General features: G+C 34.8%; 1 protein-coding gene across 1 annotated transcript; it reads right to left on the bottom strand.

Annotated features, from left to right (window-relative positions):
- Window positions 1-13,114: 13,114 nt before the first annotated feature.
- LOC145681883 (histone-lysine N-methyltransferase SETMAR-like) lies at window positions 13,115-13,549 on the bottom strand. The gene has a single exon (XM_081753487.1). It carries the CDS (start codon window positions 13,547-13,549, stop codon window positions 13,115-13,117), a length of 435 nt encoding a protein of 144 aa, XP_081609613.1.
- Between the last annotated feature and the right edge of the window lie 12,718 nt (window positions 13,550-26,267).

Raw genomic sequence — 26,267 nt, 5'->3', positions numbered from 1 at the left:
TAAAATGTGTATATCTGCTAATACCTCTATATCATATGTTTCCCCTATAATTTCATAGGTGAATTCAATGATTTGACCATAGGATATGTCATATCGATAGTCTGTCTTAGTCCTGAAATTTAGATACCAAAATATGAAGATGAAGGTATACAGGAAATTCATGCAATTAATATAATTAGTATATTTAAAATTATACAGTATAACCACGTTAACACGAACTCGCTTAAGCCGAACACTCGGTTAGGATGAACAAAATTTCGGTCCCGGCATCGCTGTACGTTATCTTATAGGAAGTTTTATCGGTTAACATGAATTTCGGTTAGCACGAATTACGAACTAATTTTTAGTTCCCTGAGTCAGAAAAGGTTTTGATTTAACACGAAATTTCAATCCTTTGTTTTTATAAAATCATTTTTCTTATTTCAGATTTCACTTCAGATCAGTTTTTGTCATACAGTATTTATACAGACGAAAATTGCCTTGTAAATAAGAGAAAAGCCAGAAACATTTATCTTTCCTCTCTTATGAGGTGTTGATTCTGTCCTCCGTCAAGCGCTGAACATGCAGGTGCTTGGCAGACGAGATGACGATAGCTCGAGACAAAACATCTTCTCTCCTCTCTAACTCCAAACTGGTGACAGCAATCATAAATACCTTTCCGTTATTAGCGGTACTCACCCTGCTAGCGGAGTTATCAATTTTATAACTTGACCAGGATTTTCTGAGTGGAAACTTTTCTTTTTCTTTTTTTTTAATCTTCGAAGATAGGATAAGAAACTTACTGTAGTGTTTTCACTTTTCAGAGGATGGTAACGAGACCGAAACTAGTCTCGATCTCGATCGTAACTCGAATTTGAGACCGAGGAGTGGTTTTCGAAATCAAGACGAGACTGAAACTCTCACTCTCGTCTCGATACAATTCTGTGGATGGTATCAAGACAGAGAATAGTCTTGGTCTCGTCTCGAATTTGGAACCGAGACGAGACCGAGACTACACATTCTCGTCTCGATACCATCTCTAGTGTTTTCTATGACATACATAATATACTGTAGTGTTATGTATAGTCTGTATACTGTATGTATGGAGAAAATGTATTCGAATAATAAAATTTGGGTCACCGGTTAACACGAATTCTTTTAACACGAACTCCTGATTTTCCAGTCCTTTGGAATTCGTGTTAACGAGGCTTTACTGTATATCTAAAAATCATTAAATACGTTTCAAAATTTCCAGTATTCAAATGAAAATTTAATCAATGCCCAAACTAGAAAAAACATTTTCTTTCTAAGTTAATTCACGATTACATCGCTAAACATATATAGTAAATAAATCGTCATTAGATTATATACTAAATAAATCGTCATTATAAATCATTAAGTTATATTTTGAGACAAAGAGAACATAGGCTTTTAACTTCAATTTTATGGCCGGTGAGTGATAAAAAATGAAAAATATATATACTACTATCTAAAATTCTTCGTTGATTTTTTGACAATTATTGTGTACAGAATTGGCCCATTAGATTAATATCTTCAAACCTTCTCAAGAGCTCTCTCGTGGCTATGTAAATAGTGTACGCACCGCTGCTGTGTGAGAATCGGGTTCGACCCCTGGCAGAATATGCGGCTGGGATCCAACGTAGAGCTGTAGGTCCACGTCTTACAGCAAGCTCTAAACAATCAAACCTTCCCAGCTCGCGCTGGATGCCCCTCACAGTACCGTCAACCAAGATCAACAATCTCCCCTACACTCGGATCCCAGGTTGAGCTGCAGACGGCAACCCGTGTTTACTTGAGAGTATGGAAAGGCTCGCACCCTAAGCAAGTGAGGGCCCATTAGTTTTATTTTCAAAGGTAGAAACATATTGCGCAGTGTAGTTATGAAATTGATATGCAATATTAGCAACAATCAAAAACATAGCTACTCTCAAATTTTTTGATTCAAACAATAAACCATTGCCTGATTATCACAATTAACATGGAGTTGAGCATGAGAGAACATAATAATAGCAGTGGCTGCTGCTAAAATACCATAACAGAAATGGGGCACTTTTTTTAAAAAAATTCACTTGCAACAATATAGTCCCATCTTCTAAAACAATGGCAAAAGAATTCGGAGTAGCATTCGTGTAAACGAGCACTTCGTGAGTAGTAGGCTGAATCCAAATAGGCTTCTGTGTGTTCTTAACGTGTATGCAAAAATGGCATACACAAGGAAAACATACTTGATTTAACACTGTCCACGCAATGGGGTTGGAGAGATTGGTGACTGGCGTACATAACCCTACGTAAAAAGGCTAACATTTGTCGTACTCGTTTACTCTTGAACATCAGATTCCATAAGCATGATTTTACAATCTGTAAATAATGTTCCTGAATGGACATTTGATTCGCATCTAGGTCCACTTGTACTCCCAAGTATGTCAGAGTGCGAATTGGTTGTGCCTTCTATGAACCACCCACAACGTGATTACCAAGTGACTATTTAGTGAAAATTAACTTACAGCAGGACTTTTATCACGTGAAGCTTGCCAATATTACACGCCAGTATTTGATATACGTTGTGCGGAAAGCACATTTCGTTTTTGATATCTTCCAAATTGCTGGGCTCTATCCCCGTTGATTATGCAGCGCTTTATGTTACAAGAACTGTCCAATCATATTGGTCATTTGGTGCAGCTTTTGGTGTACTATAATGACATTTTGTTAATGCAAACACCAGATAATTTGAAAGAGGCAGTGTCTATTCTTACACATAATACTTTCATTATTATTAATCTTCAAAGATTCATACTTCAACCAGTTCGTGCATTCTAGATGCGAATGATGCGATGAGATATCCATTAAAGAACATTATCTGCAGAGTGTAAAATCGTGCCCAACGAAGCTGTTGTTCAAGAGTAAACCAGTGCGACAACTGCTAGCTGTTTATATAGTATGTCGTACTCCAGTTACTGATCTCTCATACCAAATTGCATGCAAATTACATCCATGTGTTAAATCAAATGGGGTATACCATTTTGCATGGACGCTACCGAAGCCTATTCGGATTCTGCCTATTACTTAAGAAGTGCACGTTTATAGGGATGCTACTCAGAATTCTTTAGCCATTGTTTTTGCAATTTGAAAAACAGTTTGTATGGAAGTTTTAGCAGCAACCATTCCTATTATTATGTTTTCACAAGCTCAACTCAATGTTTATTGTGATAATCAGGCAGTGGTTTATTGTTTGAATCGTAATATTTGTAGACTACTGTTGTTGTTTGGGGCCAATATTGTATATCAATTTTATAATTACACTATGTATTATGTATTTACCTTAGGAAATAAAGCAGATGAGCCCTCTCACGCTCTGGGCCCAATCCTTTCCATACGCTCACCGTCTGGAGCTCAGTAGTATAAAACCTTTGAACCGGGTAGAGGGGAGACAGTTGAACTTTCGTTGATGGTATGATGAGGAACGTGGAGCGCGCGCTGGGAGTCTTGATTAATTGAGCCACGGTACTGAGAGGGCGCTAAAGTAAAGTAAAATTAAGTTACATTTTCTTCATGGAGGACTTATTATACGGAACTCCAATGTCACTGTAATGTGCGTTATATGTTATGTTAGAATTGGGCGTTGTTGCTGTCATTTAAGATGTTATTTGGTATAGAATGTCTCAAAACGATTATAGTTTGTTATTGACTTTAAATTAATTATTTTGGTTTTGGTTGCACATTTTTAGTAAATTTAAAATGTTTTAATAACTTTCGTTTTCCAAGCATTGAATAACAAAATTTCCAAAGAATTATTAAAATCATGAATGTCTCTTAACACACGCACTTAAATGGCAGCATTAAAGTTCCATTTATAAACCATAACTTATTGATAAAACATTACTCACAATTAACAGTTATGGGATTATTGGTAGTACTAACACCTAATAAATACTCATATAAATATATGTTACACTGCATAGTATATTAAATAAATTTTATACTTGTGATATGTTTCCGTTAATATCAAATGTTAATTAGATAAATGTAGTTCAAAACTATTTATTGAAGAAGCAAGGAATCTATTAAGAACATAATGTGTGACGAAACATTTAAAAGGAACAGTAAAACATTTCTCAGGGTTTTATCCTAGAGAACATTTGGCAAGCTTACAGTAAAAATGCTTAGTTCCGAATATGCAATAATATACCACTTCTTGGCCCGAGTAAACCAGTAAAGAAACAGGAATGCCTTGGCGGACAATCCCCACGCCATTGGATAACTAATTGCTAAAACGTATTTTGGGAGACCTATATTTCTCTACTCCTTTATTTCGGCAAGATTATATTCGTTCTCGTCCTCGCTCGTATCAAATTCAGTGAGTTATGAATATTAGATTTAAATGAACCTTAAATGAAACGCAACTCAATTTTTCGTTATGAAATACAAGTAGACACTACTCCATTTATTTCTTTATTAACGTAGTCTGTTACTGTTTCTCGGTCAGTTGATTATCAGTAATCATATTATCACTTTTTGGACCTCCTTATTCAATGTGATATAGATTATAAGTTATTTCTATTTTTTAAGATAATAATATTCCGTGTGACCAAAAACGGCTTTCCGCTGTATATGAAAATGTGCTCATCCTATATATTAATTTCGCTTAAAGATCTAAAGAACAAAAATGAACATTTGCTTTAAGTAAAAGTTATCATGCATCTTAATCTCCACGCCATTAGGTAATCTTTTTTTTAGATATATTATATACTAAAACTGTGTTTCAACAAGAATACAACGTACTTTTTATTAAAATGCAGATCCTGAAAGATCATTTGAGAGGGTAGCTGAGTGTAGAATATATGAAATTAACCAACTCTATGGCTATGGAACCCGGAGGATCAGTGCCGCGTTCACAAAAAAGCTCTCCACTGACTTTTATCCTAAGCTAACTGCATCCAGTTTCTACTTTGTATTCCAATCTCTGAGAGATCCATTTTAATATTGTCCTCCCATCTGTGCCTAGGTCTTGCTAATGGTAATTTTCCGATTGGCCTTCCAGTCAAGACTTTGAAAGCGTTTCTACTTTCTTCCATTCTAGCTACATGATCTGCCCACCTAAACCTCCTAGACCTGACGACCCTAACAATGTTGGGTAAACCGTATAAATTATGTAGTTCCTCGTTATAAAGTTTTCGCCATTCCCCATTCCCGTTCCTCTTGGGTCCGAATATTCGTCTCAGGATCTTGTTCTCAAATACTTTCAGTCTATGTTCTTCCCTCAGTGTAAGCGACCATGTTTCGCAACCATAGAGAACAACAGGCATGATTATGGTTTTGTATATTTTAAGCTTCAGGAGTATAGTATATATATATATATATATATATATATATATATATATATATATATATATATATGTGTGTGTGTGTGTGTGTGTGTGTGTAACAAGCTATCTATCTCTTTATGTATTTTTTAAAAAAAATACACTGAAGTAGAACAAAGTGGTGCAATTCATAAGAAACAAATATAGACCCTATGAAAGGTAATTTTCAACGTTGGTAAAGAAAAATATGTATGACATTTCTGTGGTACTGTGTATATGTTAAACTGTAGCTCCCACTCTCGACGGCCTTATTACTGACAGTAAAATTAATAGAAATCAACCAAAATAATCAAAATGTCTCAGATTCGATGAGATTTTCCATAAGAAGCACTATTGTCCTTTATTTCTTTGTTTTGTCTATCTAGGTGCAATAAACGCTGAATGCCATTGTTATTCCTTTTCAGTAAGGCATTTATATAGAATATTTTTATTGAATATGATTCAGTCGTCTCATCTTCCTTCCCACAGATGATCTGTAAAGGACGAAATACATTTGCTCCTTTGAGTCAGGTACCACATAATATGATTACTCTCTAGTAGATATGTGTCCTAGAAACTATATCGTATTACTTTTCCCTAAAGAATTAATGCAACAATTAGAATAGCTTTATGTTTGTATATAATGGAAAGGGAAAGAAGTTGCCGATGTCATAGTATAATTTGAATAAATCGTTTTCACAATAGCAGATACAAATTATGAAAGTTAACACTAGTATCTGTTGAATGAGTTGAAGCATAAATGTGTTTAATTATGCCAGTCGAGTAGTCTCTACGATTTCCTACCCTATAATTAGTTATAAATACTGTAGATATTGCATTGAAACCATGAATAAATAACTGATCGTACCTGGATTGCTTCGAATTCAAAAAGTAACACATGTCATGTTCTCCTGTAATGAACTGAAAATGTGAACAACAATCAAATGGTCTTCCCTCGAATGTACAGTTCATAATAGTTTCATTGCAAGGTCTGTAAAAAGTTTGTGATAAAGATTAGGAGTAGTAGGATAATAGGATAATAGGAGTAATAAAATTGTAAAGAATTAGAATACAATTTATTTTCTTGCTTTAATTAGATATAATCAAAATATTCTATTTGACCTCTATTATTTGGTCACAGAATACGTAAGAAAATATGTAATGATTCAAATGCCAATACTTTATATTCTTAGAAGATTTTGACTATTTTGATATCCAAAATAAACACATATGATCATAGTTAAGAGTTGAAAGCAAGAAGTTAGCTATGTTCGAAAGTAGTTTATTTTTTGTACATCTCGAGTTTTATAACGTATTCGATAATTGAATCCTCCATTGAGGAACATCGCATGTAACCAACTTCTGCCTAATATGGGTCGAAATACATCATCATTTGTACTACCATTATGGGCACTTCTTCAATATATGTTACATATTGAACTTCAACCGTACTTTTACCTACAGTTTTAATAGGCGACTCATCCGCATTATTTTACAGTCCTTGAAATGTTTCTATTTGTTTTCGTTTTTCATACTGTATCTACCAAAAATCTACTGATTGTTCATTACAATTTAATTTTATATTTAATGGTTTAATATATATGGTTATAGTTTAATACTAATCTTACTGACCAGTTGATTATCTTCTATCCAGTTGATAACTCAATTTTATTTTTCTATTATTTTTATAAACACAAATCTCATATTAACGTTCAGAACATATGCCGTGTATCATCTTTAAATACGTCTGTCCAAAAGAACAAAATTTATTTCATATCCAACCTACTTTTATCAGCTAAGTACGCTTTTATCAGCATCTTCTTCTTATTTTTTTAAAGAAGTCGGCATGTGCATAAACTAACTACGCCAACAACTAACTTCTTACTTCCAACAATAAGATAAAATAATCCAAAATAAATAATAAAAGTTAGTATCTATCTTTAATTAGTACTCCCAACTTCCAGATGTATTGTATTGACATCCTTTTAATTAAATTAATATATGTTAAAATATTGTCTGCCGTGAAAATTAAATTTATTAGAATCACATTACTCTTAGAATTTTCAAAATAATGTATATATTTTTAAGGAGTCTAGTATAGCAACACTGCTTTATAAACTCTAGCCATTAAAATTGCAACACCCGAATGAGTTATCGCAAAAGCACAAAATTTGCACAGTATGTAGGGGGTGATTGTAGAAGGAAATGCTTAGAAGGCCAGGGCCTTCTAGCGTTATATAGGCCTGCCACGCCATCTGGAAAGAGATACCTCGAGCAGGCCAGGGATGCGCCAAGGTGCGGTGAATATGCGTTGTCGCGCTCATACCGCGAGCACAGACGCCTGGCACGCATATCCCGAAGAGATTGTACGGCCACATAAAGACGGGTAACTCAGGAACTAGGGAGATTTTGTGACATCTAGTGTCCCCACGAACCGTACTGTGTCGTTTGGCGGAGCGGAGAAACTTTTTTCACCTCCTATTGGTGCGGATTCATCTGAAGGTACAACCCGGGCGTGGGCGCCAGACATGGTACTAGCACCATCGAGCATGGCATGTGGAATGGAATGCCGTACTCTTCTACGGTGAATCCCGCTTCTGTCTGCAACATTATGATGGACGTATACGTGTCTGGCGGCAGAGTGGCAATAGGCTTCAGAACACCTGCATCATGCATCATTACACAAGCTCTTCACTTATCACCATGTTATGGGGTGCAGTCGCTTTAGGTGTTCGTTCGCGTTCCACGGACATTGAACAGCCATCGGTATATCACAGAGGTTTTCACCCTTGTTGCTGTCTCATTAATTCATGGACTGCATAACGTAATTTTCCAACAGGGTACGCGCGACTCCATGCTGTAAGGAATGTCTTCGCAGTCCAGGAAGCTAAGCACGTTTGCCTGCTTTCGTAGCCCGCACGTTCGCCAGATCCCTCGCCGATTGAGCATGTTTGATCCATGGTGGGTCATGGGTTGGCTCAACACAGATTTCCTCCACCTAAAGTTGAGGAATTCCGAGTGGAAGTCCCTTGGGATGTCATACCTCAAGCAGACACCAATGGGCTTATTTTTGCCATGCCTCTACGTGTTGCAGTAGTTCTGGCCGTCCGTGGAGGCTCTACTAGCTACTAGCTCCAGGAAGTTCTGCAATCATACTGTGACGCAAGTCACATGTCACAGTATCGACCTGTAATCATTTTCTTCTATTATTAGTAACCCTCTGTTTGCAAAGTTTTGCGTATCTAACTCTTCTCATTCTGGATGTTGCAATTTTAATGGCGAGCAGTTTATGTTTACCCTGTCCATTTATTAGGGATATCAAAAATCTCAAGAGCTATTTGATCAATCATCACCAAATTAGTTGAAAATATAGTGGGTCCAAAGTTGCGAACCAAATTCTTTTCTGGGATCAATATTCAATAGGAAGTGACAGAAATTAATCATTTCTCATTTTAAAGTTGAATACTATAGTGAAGAAATTGCAATAGATATAGAGATGTGATTTTTTTTTTTGCTTAAGCGTACTAAGAATACATTATATCACAATGCTTAATACTGTACTCAAACGGAAAGTTGTTAAAACTCACTACTACTTCCGGTTTCAAAATTAGTTTATATAGAGCAAAAGTGGATAGCAGATAGTGAGAAAGGATTTATCGGAATAGATGTAGAGTTCAAGGATATGTACTATCTTCCCTATTAACTCTATTGAAATCCCTATTAACTCTATTCAAACTGGAACAGCCACCAGTCAACCACTTTCGGTTTTTACATTGATCGTTATAGCGCGAAAACGGGATCATATTGCAAGAAACAGTTTATTACAGTCGATTAAGCGTCCCAAGAGTGTAATCCAAATCTACTCTAATAGTTGAGGTGCTACATCGCAGAAATCAACGAAAAACTGCAAATTGTGATAAGAACATTCCCGTTGGTATAAATAATGTTTAAGGTTATACAGTGAAATTAAGTCGGGGAGGCATCGTCTAAAATCAAAGAAATCCAAGATAGCGGCCATATTTCAAAATAGCTACGCGGTTACAGTTTTTCTGTTACTCGTCGCAGGAATTGAGTGTTTGGTATCGATTTATAGGTTTTTGAGGTCAAGGATTCCAATTTTTATGTTAAAAACAAATTAGGAATTACTATAGGTGTTTTTCTATTCCATATAGTTTTTAAATTGGAACAAAGGCGAAATCATTATACACTATTTTTATCTAAAAATATATGATATAATGCTATGCTTGGTCTATGCTGATTGCTGAAAATATTCTGTTTGATTTTCTTATCACAAACTGTTCAGAAGAAAATGAGCGATGTTTGTCTGGTAGCTGGGACTCTGTATCAAAAATGTCTTTCAGATTGACCGGTAGCCAACGGGCATAGTTATTACGATCCAGAACAAAAAACCAAGGAATCATGTCTTTTAAGCAGTCACGGTACAAAAAGTAGTTGTCTTCTCTAATTGAGCGAAGAGAAGCAATAGGATTTCCATATCAAGACAAGTAAGCCAATATTTGAACATAACACTGTCTGCAGCTCGCTCTTCACACCAAATGTCAAATTCAAGCTCGGAACCAAACTGGTGGTAAGGATCTTGCAACAAATGATATAGTGCTGCTGCAGTCACTTGGTGAAATCCTCTGGCTTCCTTTACGTGGGTTACTTTGAGATAGCTTTCTGCAGCAAACATCACCATGAACTTTTTCTCACCATACATGAATCACTTTTGATAACGCAAACAGTGGTTGGTCCACTACCATGACAGGAATTTGATTTCCCTTAAGAAATTGTGTAACTCGTTTTATTACGTTCATCGCATGCTTGATCATAGCTATTGATGATGAATCTTTATAGAATAATGGTAAAAGTGATTATATTCCTTAAACAAAACCAGTTGAAGCAAGTTTGTCTATGAGCATGGTAGGCAGCCCACGATGTATTAAGTCTAATGTCGATATCCTCGCTAATGACACGTTTTAGCCATGCAATTTCTTCTTTCTTCTGATTCGTAGCAGTGGGTGTCAGCATGAGTTTCAATGTAACATCAGAACAAGTTGGAATAGTGGGTTCTTTTGACTTAAGGATTGCTGGCTCCACCAAAGCAAACTCGTCCGGAAGACTAGGCACACTTCGCTTTTTGAAGTTACTTATGACATACTGTGTATCTTGTGTAGGCCTTACTGTTCCTAAACATTCAGGTGTCGGATTTTGAAATATTGATATACTTGTCCCATGAAAGGAACTACTAAGATTGTGATCTATGTTATCGTACGCCCCAATTGTGAATATATCTTTACGTAGTTTTAAAGGACACAATACCTTTTATTCTTGGTACCTGACATTTACAAGTTCACACATCGCTGTTGAGAGTTCCAGCACACGAGTGTAGGAGATTGAAAGACCAAGTGAATGTAGCTTTTGTATGTGTGTGTTTCCAAATATTGAAAGACCCATGTAAATTGGCAGCTGGGGTTCTCTATCAGTTTCATGCCTCAATATGTTTCCAGTTGGTTTTCGGGATTGTATATTAAAACAAAGCAATTGCGATTTTGTTAAAAATGGCTGTGTAACAACTTCATTGTCTTTAATGTTGGATCCATACAAGAGCATATTTACATTGGCAAGTAGGGAGCGAGGAACAGATTTACGCTGGGTTTTAGCATGAAAATCACCATTGAATGCATTCTTTTGTTATAGCATTTCTTTCTTTACTATTTTAGCAAAACGCAACAAAGCAAGGGCGTCTTCATCTTGGTCGTTTTTACAAGATTCCAACATGGTATCACCAATATTTTTATCATATGCTAATATATACTCTCTGCCAGACATTTCTGCCGTCATATATGGGAAATGTGCAAGAATCCTCTGTCGCAATCTTAAGGTGTGGTATATTTTCATCCGTTCCTAGTAGTTGCATTAGTCTCATCTTCTACATTTTTGTCAGGACACTCATGTTAAAAACTGGTTGCGTTTCATCTGAACCCTTTATACTTTCCTCCATGATATTAACTAACTCTGCAAAAACTACCCGTTCAAATACATGAACATTGCAAGTTGATGTCAATTGACTACTCCGAGACTTCTTATGCAATCCTGCTAGCACTTTGCATGGTATTTTGTATCTACAGCAATCATATCACCACCATTAAGTTTTGCTAGTAGATCACTATTTCCTTGTTCAATGGCACACTTCCTCACCTTTTGATCTACTTGTAACGTGGTTACATTAAACAATTGATCCTTGCTGCTCGCAGAACCATTACAAAAGAAGCACATCTCTTTAGAAGTAGATGATTGATGTTTACGATCATGTGATAATGATGTAGACTCTGTCACCTTCATTAAGCTTCCATTTCTTTGCTCTTTCGAAGATTGTAGAGTTATAATTTAATGCACTTTTTTGTGCCATTTAGCTTGTCGTTTTAAAAGTGTTTTTTCCACTCCACAGTTATCTTCATCAAACAGTTTTATATACATATCACTTGGTAAGGCACAAATATATTGAAAGTTTTCTAAATTATTCGCAAGCGTTGCGTATCCAGTGTTACGAAAAGATGCATTTGCGTTATTTGCAGAACATACCAAATGTTCATCAGATATCTTTTGACACAGTATACACTTTGTCCAATCAACACTTTTAGTTGTTTTTTATCTTCCAGGTCACATGCAGGAACTAATCGGAGACGTTTTGCCATTTTCGATTGAAACCTTCACGTACTCAAATCTGAAAAAAATAATTAAAAAAATAAAATAAAATAAAAACAGGGATTAGTTGGCTATTGCATATCCTGTACTTGTGATCAGAACATTTCCTTAGAGAAAAGCAATATATATATATATATATATATATATATATATAATTCCTAACGCGTTTTTAACACAAAAATTGCAATCCTTGACCTCAAAAACCTATAAATCGATACCAAACACTCAAATCCTGCGACGTATAACAGAAAAACTGTAACCGCGTAGCTATTTTGAAATATGGCCGCCATCTTGAATTTCTTTGCGTTTAGACGATGACTCCCCGATTTAATTTTATTGTATAATCTTAAACATTATTTGTACCAAAGGGGATGTTCTTATCACAATTTGCAGTTTTTATACACGTAGCACCTCAACTATAATATATCTGGTGTAGTAAAAAGTAATCCATTATTTTGGCATGACATTGAAAGCTTGATTTACCATAGTTAGAATGATCCGATTTAGGTCACATACCCGCCGTTTTGTTCGACAACGTGTTGCAATTTGGAAGGTAATATCATGATGCCTCTCTCATAGAAACCCTTGTCCTTAGTGGCAAAAAATTGAGACAGTCGATTTTCACAAGCCTCTCTTGAAGCGACTTTTTCACCAGCAAACGTGTTCGCCATAGAGAGGAGCAGATGGTAATCCCTCGGTATTAGGTCTGGACTATAAGATGGATGCATAAGAACCTTCCAACCAAGCTCCCGAAGCTTCTGGCAAGTCACTATCGATGTGAGTGGCCTGGCGTTCTCCTAGTGGAACATAACGCCTCTCCTATTGACAAAACTGGAAACTTCTGGTCGATTGCTGCCTTCAGACGGTCCAATTGTTGACAATACAGTTCCGAGTTCAGGGTTTGGCCGTAGGGGAGTAGCTCATAGTAGATAATTCCCTGCCAATCTCATTAAACACACAGCAAAACCTTCCTGGCTGTCAATCCTGGTTTTGACATTGTTTGCGCCGGCTCACCGCATTTCGACCACGAACGTTTTCGGGTGACGTTGTCGTAAATGATCCACTTTTCATCGCCAGTCACCACCCGCTTCATAAATGGGTCGATTTTGTTCGATTTCGGTCCATGAGGTTTTTTGCGTTAACTCGTGTGGCACCCATACATCAAGCTTCTTTTTGTATTCAGACTTATGCAAATGGTTCCACACGGCTTTTTGTGCATTGTTTAGCTCTTGGGTAATCGACACAGTGCTTACATGACGGTCGGACGCGACAATGTCCATGATTTTATCGACATTTTCGACACTTGGCCTTCCAGTGCGTGGTGCATCTTTGACGTCAAAATTACTGGAACGGAATCGACGAAACCAAAATTGCGCGTGATTGGCTGTTACAGTATCAGGACCATAAACACTATTCACATTTGCAGCCGCCTGGCTTGCGTTTTCGCCTTTATCGAAGAAAAACTGTAAAATATAGCGTATTTTCTCTTTGCTAATGTCCATTTTGACTCGCGCTCACACAATACTGACTCAATTCATCACAACTATCTGAAAAGTGCTTGTAGTACACAATGTCATCGTTTGAACGCCATTTCGTTAAACCTGATCGGACTTATACAACGCGAGATACAGATCACTGAAGTCATCTATTGGCAAAACAATGGATTACTTTTTACTACACCAGATATCTATGTAAATCAAAAGTGGAAAAGTCAACCACTACATTTTCAATTTTGATCACTATGGAATTTAAATTCTAATAGATATAGAGAAGTGGTTTCCTATAATTTATTAAGCGTCTCACCAATACTTTTATTTCTAACATTAGGTCTCTGCTAAATCACAAATCGTGGAAATTGGCTACTACGTTCGATTTCAATATTGATCTACTTACAAGAAAAACTAAAAGAGACAGCAATAAGTAGTTTTATTGAATCAACTTTGCGTTCTAATAATACGTAAGCTCTTCTCTCTTAACCCTACTTGAACCGGAAGTGGTTGAAAATTATCTCTTCCATTTTTAACTTTTTTTGTTATAAATTGAAAGGGTATCATATAGTAGAAGCTGTTTTCAGTAATAAATTAAGCGTCTTAAAATATTTTTAATATCCACTATATTCTCTCTCTTAAAAGCGAAAGTGCAAGAAGGTCAACCACTTCGGCTTTCATTTCGATTGTTATAATGATGAAATGGTAAGAGCAAGCGATAAGAGGATGTTTGCAATCAATAATATTCCACCTGTTTTCTAATTTCTCTCTTAAAACCAGAAGTGCTAGAAAATCAATCACTTTTGGATTTAACGTTGATCCCAATGGAATAAAAAACGGTAATAGATAGTAAGAAGGGATTCCATGTAATCTATTAAACATGTTATTCTCATCGTTAATTCTCTACTAACATCAGAATGGTATGAATTTAACACGATATCTGGTTTCAATATTGATTTACATAGAATCATTTCCGTAAAGAATAGCGAGAAGTTGTTTTGTGGGATGGATTTCACGTCGAATTTCAGCGCATTTATCTGATGGAAACCAGTAGCGTACGCAAAATTTCACCCAGTTATTTAAGTAACCAATCTCATTTCCTTTCTCAACATGCGTGACTTTTGTATATAGAACTTAATATAGTAAGTGTTTATTTTTCCGTAATGTCTTTCTTAACATTAGATAAATCCCTTGCATTCACCACTGCATCAAACACCTACATAAAGCACACTATTTAAAAAAAAATAAAACTATTTGGGATAATTTTCCTTTCATCTAGTGGCAGCCTTCTACAACAGCAAGTCAATATATGTATTTTATCTTGATTTTTATAAAATTATATAGTTGCACCTGCGGATCGTGAAATTTTCTCAAAATCTTTGTTTCTTGGACGTGTTGATAGTAGGATAAGGCAAAATTCCTGTAGATGATGCTGGAGCCAGAACTGGATTAGACAAGAATGCATGATGGATGACCATTCATATTGCTCTTTCCACTTAGTACAGTAGAACCCCTCTCGTCCGCCCGCGGCTGAACTGCCACTCCGGTTGATCCGACCATGCTCGAGTCGAAATTGTCTCGAATCGCCGGTAACTCACGAGGACATTTGTCTTTTAGTGCCGTCGTGGCATTTTTATTTACTTGATATTATGGCTTATCAATTTACAATCGTTTTTGAATTCAGAGATGGTTTCTTTTACTGTAAGTCCGTATTTTTCTGTATTTTCTGATAATCTGACCTTTTCTGACCATACTCGCAGCTCATTCAAGCATATACAATGATCGGAGAAAGTACAATAATTTAATGAGATAACTGTCTTATAAAATAGTTTCCATAAACATTTATGGTCAATGATATCAAATTCTCTGTATTTCTCTATTAAAACCACTTGTAATTTAGTCGTGAATACTGAAACCCTAGTCCGTTTTTCTTTAATTTCAACCTATAATTCAGAATACGTGATCGCATGGGATAAAACTATGTCCTCTCATAGGAAGAAAAATGGTTAAATTTTTCGGATTCATTCTTGTTATTCCGATGCAAAACATCTTCATAATCTTTCGGTCTTGCTTTACCTTAAACAATTTTCTGAAAATATGCGAAAGTTCTTTTATCTTTATTAGGTTAAACCTTTAGTAAACATTTCAGAAATGAAAACACAATTTTGTTCGTTCATGAACACATTCTTAACTCATTTTCTGCATAGCATATGTAAAAAGTGATGTAATTAGTCTCGAATATTTATTAAGCAATAGATGATTACCATAAGCTGCACTAATAATATTAATCTTGAATCAGAAGTTTTGACACTGTCCTTTTTTTCATGCAAACAAACGAGAATAACAAAATATTCTCCACAGCCTGATCTTCTGACGTTGCGAACCATAATAAAGTACATTAGCTTAATGTTCGTTTACAACTATTTAGTTTGGCAATAGCTGCATGTTTAGCAAAACCGTTTGATTGATATTTCATCTTTAGTTTGAGCTTCTCACATTGGCAGTAGTTGTGAAATACACTATAACAATCACTATGACCAATATTACAATTTAACTACCTTCTTCCTTGTTATTGAATAAATTGCAATGAAATCACCTATAATATTAGTCCTCCTAAAATATAGCAAACTTCTCCTGCGCATATAAGCTACGTTTTGTGGCAATGTTAACAACAGAAAGACGTTTATTATAACATTACTGACACTGTTTTATTAACATTTAACGTTAACACGGCTTGCATTGTCATTTACGGATAAGAAATAAATTATGTTGTTTTAGCGGTAAGTGATAGCATTATCAAAAAAGAGTTTGCAAAACAGTAAATGTGAAAATTGTAAATATTGTAGGTAAACCTTCTTTTAAAAAAATATTGATTCAGTTATATATAAATACATAATTTCTAGAATGTTTCAATATTTAGCAATATTAATTTAAATTAAGTATCAGTTAAGAAAACAATAAATTAATACCTACCTGTACGGCACATCATACATGCAAAATCCCATAGTAACTGGCAGTGTGTGGTTTGTTAAAACATTTGATTCATCAATAACGTACACTGTTGCGTTATAAAAATATATATTCCATAAGTAGATGGACACCAGAACTGCACACATGGTAAAAGCCAACCAAATGATTACCCACATCAATCTTGAAAGAGATAAAATTTAAAAAAGTATAAAGTACGTGTTTACCAGTAAATCAGCATTTATATATATATATATATATATATATATATATATATATATATATATCAAGTTTAGTAAACAGTATATGCTTTTATCAAAATGTGGTTCTTGATAGTGAAATTGTTAATCATAAAATTATTCTATACTTTTCAGCTATGTTATAAAATTCCTAAATACCTTAATTGCTAACTGCTCTTCCCTTTCACAATTACTTTGATAATTTTTTAATGTTTTCTTAAGAGAATAAACACAAAACTTTTTACTGTACGCCTGCTCTATACTATTACAGGGACCCTAAAAATAATTGTATTTAGAAATTAAAATTGTGACAGCATACTGCAAGAAGTATTTGTATCACTGATAAGGGTAATGACCCTAAGGGTTACGTAATATACGCTTTAAAGTGGCTCACATCTAAATATTATTTTACATGAAATACTGGTTACGTTTACTAAATTAAAATGAAGAAATAGATTCATATATATATATATATATATATATATATATATATATATATATATATATATATATATATATATATATATATATATATATATATAAGAGAATTACATCATGTGATAATGTTTTTTTATCAACTACGTTCAAGATGTTTTACTAGAACCGGACAATAATAAATGTCAACAACAACTACGTCCAGAAAGTAAATCATTACTTATTTGATAATTTTCTTTTTTATATTGAGACTGAATTCAATACTATCGTCATTTTAACTTGATGTTCCTCATAATTTTGGCTTTTTTTAAAGTCGAAATTAGAAAAAGGCACGAAATTCTAGTAGTAATACATATAACAGTTATCAGCCTACTGTATTTCTAATGTATAACTTCAAATTAGAATATTCAGAACATGGAATAAAGTTATGTCCAGATTAGTATTTCTGAATAGTACCTTAATAATACATGCGGAGCGTCGATAAAATGTTTCATTCCACTGACAGAAGATGAACTTAAATATTCTTCGATCGACTTTCACAAGATCTTAGACATATAGAAAATGCGATTACACATTCTTGAAATGTTTGTTCCTGTTCTGAAATTAAAATTGCATGTCGTGTTTGTTTATTAAGATAGCATGCTCTGGAGGACGAATACATAAAGATATTCTACATACAACTCTATATATATGGTGGGTCATTTACTTTTAAACGCTCTTGTCATTTTTGGACAGATAGGGAAAATTTGATAACATTCAAATACCCACATAGAGACATTGTTAAATACACTGCAATATAACAAGATTAATAGTATTGCAAATTCAATATGGAATTGTATTTTGAACTCAATTTAGTCCTAACTATTTTTACTAAATTACCTCATTTTTAGGTAAATCTTAAATTTTATTAAATTTAATCTATTCTATAAGTTTCTGACGTTTATAGATTGGCAATCATGTGATTAGATAAGCTTTCATCAACCTAACTAACAGTGACTCAAGTGTTCAACAAACGAATAGAGGTTTCTATGTTTAAATTATATTCAATGTTTTATTTAAGATCTTTATTTATATTTCACATCACCTTGAAGAAGTATGTCAGAAACTACTGTAGGTAGCGCTTCAACAGCTGCCTCGGACAAGACACATCGAATGCTATTATTTTTCAAGTATGAAAACAAAAAAAAAAGTAATTACGTGTTCAGTCAGACGCGTGTGGACAATGAATCATAATTCATCAATTTCACTTAAAGAATTAATAGTTTAGTGCGCTGAGTGACAACTAATGTTGTGCTGGTGGAGAACGATAACACGTTTTATTTGTACTTTTCTAATAATTTCTGCCTAAAAAATTGTTGTATATCACTCAGCAGTCCTTCGAAGCTATGGTTGTCACATCTTCTTTGTAACTGAAGAAATAAATACTCATTTGCTTGGCAGTAATATTCAAATGAACGACTTTTCACGATTTGATCTCACTTTGAAACACTCAAACACTGACTTGATGTTTACATCATGTTCCGTATCTATAGATTCAAGTTCCCTTTCCATTAAGGATGTGTTACACTAAATTTGACATATCTAGGTTGAAGGCGTAGACATTTGATAAATATACTTGACACCATTCTGTGCTTAATTATGTGGTATCCAATTACTTGACAGTTTTCGTAGGTCCAGGTAACAATTGAAAATCATATGTATTGTTTTCAGATCAATGATTAAACATGGATGAATCTTACGACTCATCCATACCAAAATCACTCAATTATTTCACACCCAGTATCAACATTACTGGTAATAAAAGAGGTAGATGGAAGACTTTCAAGAAATTCATCACTGAGAAAAGTGTGACCACGGTGGAATTCTAAAAATCAATTGTACACATCCTGTTGGATGGCGCTTAATTCGTGAAAGCCAAAAAGTAATTTTACTTCTCGTTTCTGCATGCATGTTACTAAATATAGTCTATTCGGTGTGTTTCTGATGTTTTTAGTTTCGGTGAGCATTTGATTCTAGCGTAATCGGTTGTTCCCTTTGAAAACACTGGACACAGAAGGGATGGCGTAGTCTCATGCATGAAAACACATGCAAATCTTAGATTTATTCTTACTAAATTACATATTACATGAGACTTTAAGACTGGGGACTTCAGTACCAAAAGTGAGCGCAATCGTTTTGGTGCAGTACATATACACTTAATGAGTATGTTACCAGAAAATGTGCCTAGCTGCCACAATAATACATTCTAGTAATTAATTGTCAAATATTTTTTCTTTGCAGTATGCAAGAAGGTGAGTTACACGATGGGGAAATAAAGCATGCGAATTATCCTTTTAGCAGTTTGAGTATTAGAATTAGTGCTTATAAATTATAAAATTGCAAAATATCAGAACGAGCGTATTTTTGGTATGCTGTGTCGTACTCCTCTTTATATGACAATGGCAAAGAATTAATATACCAATCAACTTACTACTTCTTTCTTTCTATTAGCCTTAATCTTGCAAGAGCATATCTGGTCTAATTATCATTAGTTATTATAATGTCGTGACTTATTTACTTGATTTATTGTCAACCGCCTTGATATTCCATGATGCCCTTGCAATACGATGTTCGGATATAAATGTGCAGGTGTGGAAGGCAAACCTTACACTTGATTGGTAGTAAATCCTGTTTAGCAGTGGCGTTTCTCTTTATTTATTAATGCTGATAGATAAGAGATATAATCTATTAATAGTAACGGCGCTTCCATCATTGAATAGAGGACGGGGTGAGATAAGCCTCTTGGGCGTAATCCACCATTTGATAGAATGAGATACGCGTAAGCCACGCAAACCCTGAACCCTCTCTTAATTTCTATGAAGAAAAGACGTAGTCGTATAAGGAGTCTTTACTCGCTGCGTTCTGGGGTTCTTATTCATATTCGAACCTAGTCTTATTAAATGGATTTATCATCCTATGTATCTTAAATTAGAATTATCAGCCACATCCCAGAATATTAGTCTGCTATCATCATGAAAACGGTACAGTCGTGTCGTACATTGCATTATTTTCTCTTGCTTAAAAAATATTGTATTGTACTTCGTGGGAAACCGAACTCTCAGAATACTATAAACAGGACAAATATATCTGATCTACAAGTACGTTTGGTAACAGATTTTTACTGTTGGGATTAAAGTTAAAACTATTTATTAAGTTATTTAGGAAAATTTTTTACATTCTTATATAACGCAGTCTATTTGTCATTCTTCCTATCACTAAATTACAGTTATTAACCATTCTTTCACTGCATACAAGCGGTTTATACTATCCATATATAAGCCAATTCCATCTCGGTCAATTGGATCGGAGACCAGCCGAAGTAATCGAGGACCACCTTGGTTTTTCGAATCCTCATGATTGCCTCTTTCCGAACTGAGAAAAACATTCTTATCGGAAGATATTTCTTTCGATGTTGCCAGTACGTCGAAACACATAAATAAATTTCGCCGTAACCCATCACTCGCTTAATTTCCGACCCTATTTTATATCATTGTTTACTTTATTTTGAGTCAGGGCTCCTTAATCACTTTGTTCCATTCATTATTCTTATAATCCAAAAATTCTTCTCAATTCAGAAAAAAAATCTGATGCAACAATAAATAGGTATCCATTTATCCATTCTGTATACATCTTCGTAAAAGGTACACCTGTGACTTCCTTATAATATGTTAATTAAAACATGTGGGGAGTCCGAAAATACTTCCCCAGACTGAAAATCTCAACAAGTAGGGTATAATTCATTATTCAGTTTATTTTCTTCTTCTTCTAAAGACAACAAATCTTTTACTTCTATTAGCTTTCCTTTCACACTTTCGCCCTAAGTTCACCTCTCTTTGAAACCTATCCCTTTCTCTTTAAAATATTACTTGTTAGTGACAGGTACTCTTCACCCATATAGAGTTTGCAGGATACATTTCAATCCGATACGAGGGACTCGTTCATTCATACGGTGTCTTTTAGAGAAAAGACCCCATCAATCTGCACTACTAGCATCCCCAATACAAAATCGCAAATAATGCCATCAATTTGAGTTGTATTCCTTGTCTTACTTCTCGTTTTAATGATCTGTCCACAAGGAAAGAGAAACACTTTCATGTATTTTCCGCTATCTTTTCAAGAATAAATAGAAACGAAAAATGTGATAAATTTTATAATAAACTTTGCCCATTAAAATTGCCAGTAAAGAGAAACGTGCATGTTTATTTCGCGCATCTGCACGCTGTACACCTCTTTTGTTATCTATCAATGCAATCATCATGTATTGTACACTGGAAATGCTACACTTAAATGGAACATGACTATTTTCATAATTGTGATGTTCATCCGTATCATCAAAAGATTTTCGAGCAACATCATGAATTTTAGAAAACAATGAGTGAAATTAGTTCAACGTGCACATAATTCTTAGTTGCTTGATCACCTATACCTTTTCACTATTGTAAAAAAATGACCTCCAGACGGAGTGCGTCTTATACTGTGAACTAATAGCTAAGACCCGCCTTTAGTTCATAGAATTCATGGGAAAATTTCCGGTGGAAAGGAATATTAATTCAAATACATTACCTTGGTTCTGTTTTCATCTTTAAACCCCAACTAACTTCAATTAGATCGTTGTAGTAGTAGATGTGATTATTATCGAGAATATTAATTAGGTAACATTAATCAATAGCTGATTTAATCAAAGTTATTCCTTATTTTTCATAAGTTACTTGACCATATAAATCAGTCCCTTATTGAGTATCTTTGTTTCGAGCAGAGGGTAATTTTCACTGCAATTTGAACGAATTCTTTCTATTTACTGTATGTTCACTATCCCATACAGTCACTCTGTTACCGAGCGGACCTTCCAAATTCGTTGTTAATCTACCTAACATAATCGAAATAAAATGGAAATTGTATAAAATTAACAATCTATAGTTCATTACGAAACAAAATATTGGTTGTAATTTTTTTTTTTATCAGACTACTTCACACAGACAACAAAGAACAACCTCGATATTGATTAAGACAGTCAGCTTGAGTGGCACCAAACCAATAATGTTAAAGAAAGATGTTGACATAACCTTGACATTCATGTACCCATCAAACTTTAAGTGTTCCAAATTGAAAAAAAAAGTATGTCTAATTGAGTTAAAATTGAAATGTTTCTACGCAACAGACACACACACACACACACACACACACACACACACACACACACACACACACACACACGTTTATTTTTTCAGAATGTTTTTCAATGATGTTAAATGAAATAAAACTCTCAAGGTTTTAGTGACTGGCAAAGCTGATGTTTAGGTACGTATTCTGCAAATAGAAAAAAGAGTAAATCAAGATGGCAAGAAATAAAGAGAATCACCATTTTGTGTTCCCATATTTCATGGAAAGCAGTTTGTAGTTCGTGTTCAACAAAATCTCTCCAAACATGCACTCAATTTGAACGTTCTACAGAGGATTTTGAAAAAACGTGTGTATAATTCCAGAGGAAAATAAGAGACCGACCAGGAGTTGATAAAGAAATTGTTGATCTTGTGAATGCGACTTTCATAAGAAGCTCTCATAAATCAACAGCTTCTAAGAACAAAGAATGAAGCTGAAAGTAGGGAACAATGTGGAAGAGTCTGCGAAAAAGCTTGAAATTTCACCAATGCTAATAGAAATCCAATCAGTAGTTTGAGTAACCGAACTTGCCCACGAAACTCTAGTTTTGTACAAAGAACGAAAGAAAATAAGAAAGAAGGAAAGAAAGAAAGAAAGCTCATGTCCTGAAAAAGCCGTTTCTTGTTTTTTGTTTCTGATAATTCAGTACCACTTACAGATACTTACTACACATCGCACTAGCCTAATTTATCGTGAAATAGCTAAATTAATTCTTGCAGATGCTATTTAGTCAGAATTGAATATGTTTCGACACGTCGTGCTTCTCAAACAACTGATAAAATTGTTGTAGACGAAAAATTCAGTGACAAGGATAGACACTTGGATTTTGCTATGTAAAATCTTGCTGAAAGAGACAGATAGTTTTATAAGATGTTTTTAGTGGTAAGGATACCTGGCCCTTTTGAAAAAATAAACAAACAAAATGTGACGACCTGGGATTAAGAACGTTCCCATGGTTATGAATAACATGCCAGTTGTTAAAATGGTAAACGTTATTTGAAGGAATCAAACGAAAAATAGTGTGGCTGTATGTTTTTGGAGGAGGACACTGCAAACGGACTTTCCTACCAGCATATGCTACAGACATGGTATCTTCCGCACCTGGAAGAGGACATAGAAAATTGTATTTTTCAGCAAGTTCATATTGGTAGTGGGATGACAGGCTGAAACTCAACACAAAGTCCGCAAATCTGTGGAACGGGCCTTGGAAGCCGTCAGGAACAGGTTCTGCTTCCTGGGACTTCTCTTTGCCATATAATAACCGGTGCGAATTATCTTAGAAACCAAGTGTATCGGCCATTAAGTATTTAACTGAACTTCAAATACACATTCAAGAACCAATTGAATCTATTGATTCTGAGATGCTGGAAAGAGCATGGCAAGAAATATACTATCGGACTGATGTCTGCCGAATTGAAAAATGCACTCATATTGTGCATTCTTGACGTAGAAGATAAACATGCATGTATTAAAATTAAAGTTTTTGAATGTTTCTTTTCTTTAACATAAGTTGCATGCTATTGGGAAAAAATTAAGTTATTTTTTTAAAATCTGGAAGATCATTTACACTAGTTATATCTATATCTATATCTATATATATATAGTTAAAAGTGGTCATTCAGTACCCATTTAGCGACTAAATGACCATTTTGCATGTATGTGCATAGTTGCCAATGGTCATAACACCCCTGAATGGTCATTTCACCCCTAGAAAATGGTCATTTTGTACCCCAAGAAATATTGTTAATGGTCATTTTATAACAATAATGGTCATGTTGTCCCATTCAGTCGTACCAACCTATTTTTGACAAGTTACTGTTGTATCATTTCATATGCAACCATTCATCAGTTGTTGTGCCAATTATTAAAAAAATACACTTGCATTTAGAGTGCTTCTTGCTATACGCGTTAGGATATCAAAATCGATACTTATTGAAATAGTCGGCACTTATTTCACTTTTTTTAATGGTGGTTGGCTAGCTACTTTTGCAAAGTTAGTGTCTTTTTTAAGAGTTAGATGCGAATGAAAAAAATGTAGCCTTTGGAATATACTTTCCACAATACTGAAATATCCTTTGCAAACTCAGATCTTTCATAGAAGTCCAACGTTGCCATATGGTTAGCACTCGCATACCATTGCCTTTTTGTACCTACACAAACACCAATGGGGGGGGGGAGGTCAGTGACTGACCTCTAACTATATGCTAAATGTATACAGAAATTAGTGCTTCTCTGTGGTTAATTTTAGTTAACAATATGTTTTCTAGACCTCCGAACTATGCAATTCTTAAGTACTGGAAGTGTTGTCGGACGACTACGTCCGTCCGTTAGTCTGTCTGTCCGTCCATATGTAAAGATGTATCACAGCAAAATGGTAAGAACTATCGATTAGTGGTTTTTGAATTCGATTGAGCGTCCCAAGAATAGCTTCAGCCTCTTTCAACAACCTCCTACTTAAACCGAAAGTGAAAGACATACACCACTTCCGGTTCCAATGATAATGGTCATAAATCAAAAACGGTAATAGATAGCGACAAACAGTTTTCGGAAATCGACTTTGGGTCTCAAATCAACATATTATCTTTACCCCTATAATTTCACAAACCGGAGTGGTCGACTTCACCATTACTTCCTGTTCCAATATTGATGTCCACAGAGCCAAAACGGTAAAAGATATCGAGAAGCTGTTTTCGGGATTCGACTCACGGTCCTAAAAATACTTTCGGTCTCACTGGACATCCTTCTATCTAAGCCAGAAATGGTAAATATCGACCAATTCCGGTTTCAACAAGAACTGTCGTAAATCAAATATAGTAAAAACTTGCGACAAAAGGTTTCAGGAATCGATTTACGGTCTCAAGTAAATATAAAATCTTTACCCTTATATCTTTATAAACTGGAAGTGGTATAAATTCACCACTACTTCCGGTTCCAACATTAATGTCTATAGATCAAATCGGTAAGAGATATCGAGGAGCGGATTTTTGTACTCGGCTCAGCATCTAAACAAACGATTTCTTTTAATCAGTTAAACTTCTATTCATACCGGAAGAGGAAGAAAACCATTTTGATTTTGAACATTGATTGGAGTAAAAACGGTAATAGATAGCGACATATTGTTTTGATGAATGGATTTAATTTTCAAAAAATATAAGCTCCACTAATATCTCTCTCTTCTAAAAGTTGTAAACAAATACTAAGTCCGGTTTCAATATTGAAATCCATATTGCAATAACGGTAAGAAATATTCAGAAATGTTTTTCTTTCTGTTGGATTCATTTCAGCGTCCTAATGGTAGATCTGTTTTAGTCCGTTAATCCTCTTTCAAACTGGAAGTGCTAGAAATTAACTGTATGCGGTTTCAGTATTTATGGACATGCAACATATATTGCAATGGCAATAGCTATTTTTGAGGATCGATTCAAATTCCAAAGCAAGGCATAATTTCCATCCCATCTCGCTACTAAGACTGGAAGTGGTAGAAATTTACTTACTTCTGGTTTCAGTGTATAAATATCAAGAACATAAACGCTAAGAAATTGTTCCGGAAAGAGAGACAATGAGATGGGACTAATTTTTCAGGGTCAATAACCTCTCAAGAATAAGTTCCATCTCAGTTATCTTTTTCATCTACTGAAACTAGACTACCACTTCTTTTGGTTTCAATATTAGTTCCTACATCGTAATAATGGTAAGGAATAGCAAGAACCTATTTTTCATGCAATTGGAATTCAGTTGTGTAGCACAAGAGCTATCTCAAATCACAATGCAAGAAAACACAAGCAGCGATAATTTTATGGGGGAAATTTGCTTCCAGAAGAAAAAGTAAATTGCACTTTTAGACACGAACCACCCCAAGAAATGTCTTAGGAGCTGATCTCGTAATTTGAAAT

The sequence above is a fragment of the Thermobia domestica genome, chromosome 3, assembly GCF_964235325.1.
Source record: "Thermobia domestica chromosome 3, izTheDome1.hap1.1, whole genome shotgun sequence".
Lineage (NCBI taxonomy): Eukaryota > Metazoa > Arthropoda > Insecta > Zygentoma > Lepismatidae > Thermobia > Thermobia domestica.
The sequence above is the reverse complement of the archived record's forward strand: the minus strand, read 5'-3'. Positions and strand labels throughout refer to the sequence as shown.

Bases quoted from the DNA above. Each gene is read 5' to 3' on its own strand.
- LOC145681883 (XM_081753487.1), bottom strand. From the start codon at position 13,549: ATGGACATTAGCAAAGAGAAAATACGCTATATTTTACAGTTTTTCTTC.